Raw genomic sequence first — 4,238 nt, 5'->3', positions numbered from 1 at the left:
GGGTGGCTCAGATGGTTAAGCGTCTGCCTTCGGCTCAGGTCATGATCCCAGGGTCCTGGGATTGAGTGCCTCATCAGGCTCCGGAGCCTGCTTCTCCCTCTGCCTCTCTCTCTCTCTCTCTCTCTCTGTCTCTCATGAATAAATAAATAAAAAATAAAATCTTAAAAAAAATAAAATTAGCTAGGAAACTAAATATTTGAAATAGTTCTCAAACATAAGTAAATACAATGAACTGTTTTTCTGTCAGTGGAAAAAAATAACATTTTATATAGCATAGTGTGTATAAAATATGTAATATATGCTTTAACTTTACGATAACATAATAGAGTATCAAGAAAAAAGCAAACACAACTAAATAGGAAAAAAAGTTGAATTTGGGATTCACTGAAATATTTGATTGCACTGCCAACTCAGACTATAGCTGCTAGTTCTGGTGCTGTTCCCCAAAATTGCTATTTCAAGTACATTAAAAAAACAAAACAAAAACTCAATCTGACACAAGGTAGGGAAGATATAGACGTAAAATATAAACAGGGTTTAGTGCCACAAAGATTTGGGGTTTAAGTGAAGAAAAGTTTGGTATCTCCAGCTCTTCCAAAGACTGACACCTGTTAACACATACTAATCTATTTTCACTTCCCGACTTTAAGTAGTAGTATTACCACAGCTGACAAACCAGTAGAAGCCAGACCCATGTACTGGTTGTTCTCATAGTTAACAAGCAAAAGGATTAATATAAATGAATGTTTCCCTCCTTGTGTCGGCCACAGAACTTGTCACACTTCACAACCATAGATGGTGCCTTCATTCTGGCCTACTACTGTTGGTCTGACGGGAATCTATGTAAGAGAATGAATGGGTTTCCCACAAGGGGGAAACAGCCTGAGAGCATCTGTGCCTTGAAGACTCATGTGTCTTTCATTAGTGGGCCTTAATCTTTAAACAGGCTGCCTAGAGTTACAGATTTTGCCAGAGGAATTAGTGTTTGAGGGTGCAAGAGGTCTTGATATGGTGGTTTGGGGTTTATTTTTTTAGATCTAGTTATTTACCAGTGTACCATGATTATATTTAAACTAAAATGTAACTCCAAAGACTGCTTAGTGGTTAGGAGGAGGCTCCAGAGCAAGACTGCCTGGGTTTGATTCCCAGCTGTACCATTTAATATTTGTGCGACTTGGGCAAGTTATCTAACTTTCCTCAAAATCTCCCTCCATAAAATAAGGTGATTATAGAGTTGTGCAGAATAAATGTAAGCATTTGGAAACAGCTTAAATCCATAGTTCATAAGGTTACAGAAGTATTAGCCATTTTCTCCAGCCTAGAGGTAATCAGTAGTACTGGTTTCCAGTGTATTCTTTCAGAGGTCTGTGTATATATACACAAGCAAATTCATGTATGTGCCATATGTAATTGAATTTAAGATGTCATCAATTACAATATGCACCACGGTCTTATGTTCCAAACTGTGATACATTATTTATCTGATCTCCCTAAAATGGTAAGAAATGTGCATCTTAGAAGTAATGAAATTCTTAGAATATCATTCTGTTTCCCCCTTTAAACAAATAATATCAAAGTGTATAAATCATTCTGTACTTTACTTTTTTCATTAAACAATGTAATGCACCTTAGAGAACTTTATATAAGTGCATGAAGCACTTCCCCCTTTTTAATGGCCTCTTAGTAACCCTTTTTATGGATTAACGGACATTGAAATTTTGTGTACTGTGTTTTGCTTTACAACCGATACTACAGCAAGTAACCTTGTACACACAGCATTTCACTCAGGCACAAGCAAATCTGAAAGAGAAGTATAGGAGTGCTGAGTCAGTTCTGCATTTGCTATTTTGATAGCAGTTGCCAAATTGCCTTCTTTAAAGATTGTACCAATTTACATTCCCATCATCAGTATTTCCGACACCCTTACTGAATGGGTCTTAGCTGTTTATATTGCCAAAAAGAAAAAGTTGTTCCCTTCTGGGGCGCCTGGGTGGCTCAGATGGTTAAGCGTTTGCCTTCGGCTCAGGTCATGATCCCAGGGTCCTGGGATCGAGCCCCGCATCGGGCTCCCTGTTCAGCGGGAAGCCTGCTTCTCCCTCTCCCTCTCCCACTCTCCCTGCTTGTGTTCCCTCTCTTGCTGTGTCTTTTTCTGTCAAATAAATAAAATCTTAAAAAAAAAAAAGAAAAAGTTGTTCCCTTCTGATTTTAATTTTTAATTTTGTAGAATGTTCACGAAGAAGTCTTACAGGAATATCAGAAGATCAAGCAGGTAGGAATCATCACTGTGGGTTTTCTGACCTGTAGTTGGGAAGTATTACAAATTCTGCAACCTAATTCCTCCCTGTTTTTTTCCTCTGCAGTCCAGTCCCAATTATCATGAAGAAAAATACAGATGCGAGTATCTTCATAATAAGCTGGCTCACATCAAAAGACTAATAGGTGAATTTGACCAACAGCAAGCAGAGTCATGGCACTAAATCTCTGCTTGGACCAGAAGATGTGAATAAACTTAAGCTTATTTATTTAAAATTCCAAATGAGTTGCTCTAAGATTCTAAAAAAAATGAAACTTTGCTTGTTGAAAGTTTCAGTACGAGTAAACTTGAGTTATTTACCTTTTTTTTTTTTTCTTTTCCCCATTTTACTTTGCTTCCCTGCATTTTTGAAGCTGCTTTTTTCTGGCCCTTCTCCCCAGCCCCACACTACCCCCAAGACTTATGTTTGTCAGTAGAAATAATTTTTTTTTTAGATATTGGGGATCCAGTGTCTATACTTCAAATCAATTTTTTCCTTAAAAACTTATGTTTGTCATTAGAAATGATTTTTTTTTTTTTTTAGATATTGGGGATCCAATGTCCACACTTCAAAGTTATGTGTGTTTAAAAAAAAAAAAAACAGTAATGTGCAAGGTGAAATGCTTTTGGATAAACATAAGCCTATTTTCTGACCTTTCTTAATGCAAACTCTTTGCCTTAAATGGTAGAATATTTAGAAATTTGCACAAAATACAAAAAAAAATTTAAACATTGTTTTGGAGGGTTAAGAAATAGAAAGGCATATGTGTATGTGTATATATATATATATATATATGCACACACATATGTACATACAGGCTGACTTGATCTAGACAGTATATCCGCCCTGCAAATTAACCCCCCATTGCAATGGTTGCCTTAAGGTGTTTGCTAGTTGTGTACATTAGTGTGGTTAATCATTAGCTACACTGCTTCCCACTTGGTTAGAGGAATGGGAAGCATACTGTGGCCTACCAGCGTCTGAAAGCGTGTGCTCGACCTGTATGTGTGCAGAGGTGGTGTGGATGTGAGCGTGCATGGAGGAAAAAAGCTGCTACTCTCAGTAGGCCAAACGCTCAGGTTAAACAACTGACGAGTGTTACTGTAGGGGTTTTTTTTTTTTTCCTGTCAAATTGCTACTTCTATTGTGGAAGACAAAAGCATTTCCATTTCAACAGTTTGTCAGCTTTATTAATGTTGGGCAAAATCAATATGTTATGAAAATGAAACAGATCTATAGTTTTGGGGCAAAATTATAAAATTAAACATGTAGGTAACCTATTTATATACTGCTATAAAGTATTTTTTGAAGAGAGATATGCAAAGAAGCTATTACCTACATGAAATGTATATTTAAAGATTTTTTTTCATCCTGGGAGCCAGGAATATAAAAAAAGAGCGGATATATTTAACCATAACATACTGTGATTCATCAAACAGCACAAACTTTCATTTCATGGAGTTTATCTGTTGACGTTGATTTAAACTATCATTTGTTTTATCATGTGGGAACATAAGTTATGTGGTCAAAAATATAAGGATTTTGAACTAATGTTGATTCAAGTTGTGTTGTCTTATCGTATTGTCTTTTCAAAGTGCTGCCAGTTGAAAAGGGAAGCATTATGTTTACAAATCTGTTTTGAAATGTTTGCCAAAATTTTGGTAGTATCTTTAATAAAGATGTTTGTCTCCAGCATCCAAAAAATAAATAAATAAATAAACAACTTTGTTGTGTATCAGTGTAAACCAGAAAATGTTGGTATCTAGAAAACCTGAGAGAGCATATAGACGAACTTTCTTCTTTGCAATTCTTCTAAGACATTAACTGGAAAGAGTAGATAATATAGAAGACTACACAAAAGTAAAACCATACAAAGATTGATAAAAGACCCCGTGCACTATGACTCTATAACATCACCACAGAAATTAGATTTCTGTGTAGCAC

General features: G+C 36.0%; 1 protein-coding gene across 2 annotated transcripts in view; it reads left to right on the top strand.

Annotated features, from left to right (window-relative positions):
- The window catches only part of ELL2 (elongation factor for RNA polymerase II 2), a 69,044-nt gene extending 65,026 nt beyond the window's left edge, over positions 1-4,018 (top strand). Inside the window, exons 10-11 of one of the 2 annotated variants that reach the window (XR_012376881.1) lie at positions 2,225-2,269; positions 2,361-2,536. Coding sequence is in view for 1 of the 2 variants with exons in the window: in XM_025866808.2 (XP_025722593.1) it covers positions 2,225-2,269; positions 2,361-2,477 (162 nt within the window). In the remaining variant the exon portion in view is untranslated. Of the gene's footprint in view, positions 1-2,224; positions 2,270-2,360 lie in introns of both variants that reach the window. The other variant, XM_025866808.2, reaches the window with a different exon arrangement.
- The last annotated feature ends 220 nt before the right edge of the window (positions 4,019-4,238 follow it).

The sequence above is a fragment of the Callorhinus ursinus genome, unplaced genomic scaffold (genome assembly GCF_003265705.2).
Source record: "Callorhinus ursinus isolate GAN/ISIS: 27379988/994484 unplaced genomic scaffold, GSC_fseal_2.0 scaffold3, whole genome shotgun sequence".
Classification (NCBI taxonomy): domain Eukaryota; kingdom Metazoa; phylum Chordata; class Mammalia; order Carnivora; family Otariidae; genus Callorhinus; species Callorhinus ursinus.
This window is presented reverse-complemented; position numbering and strand designations above follow the sequence as displayed.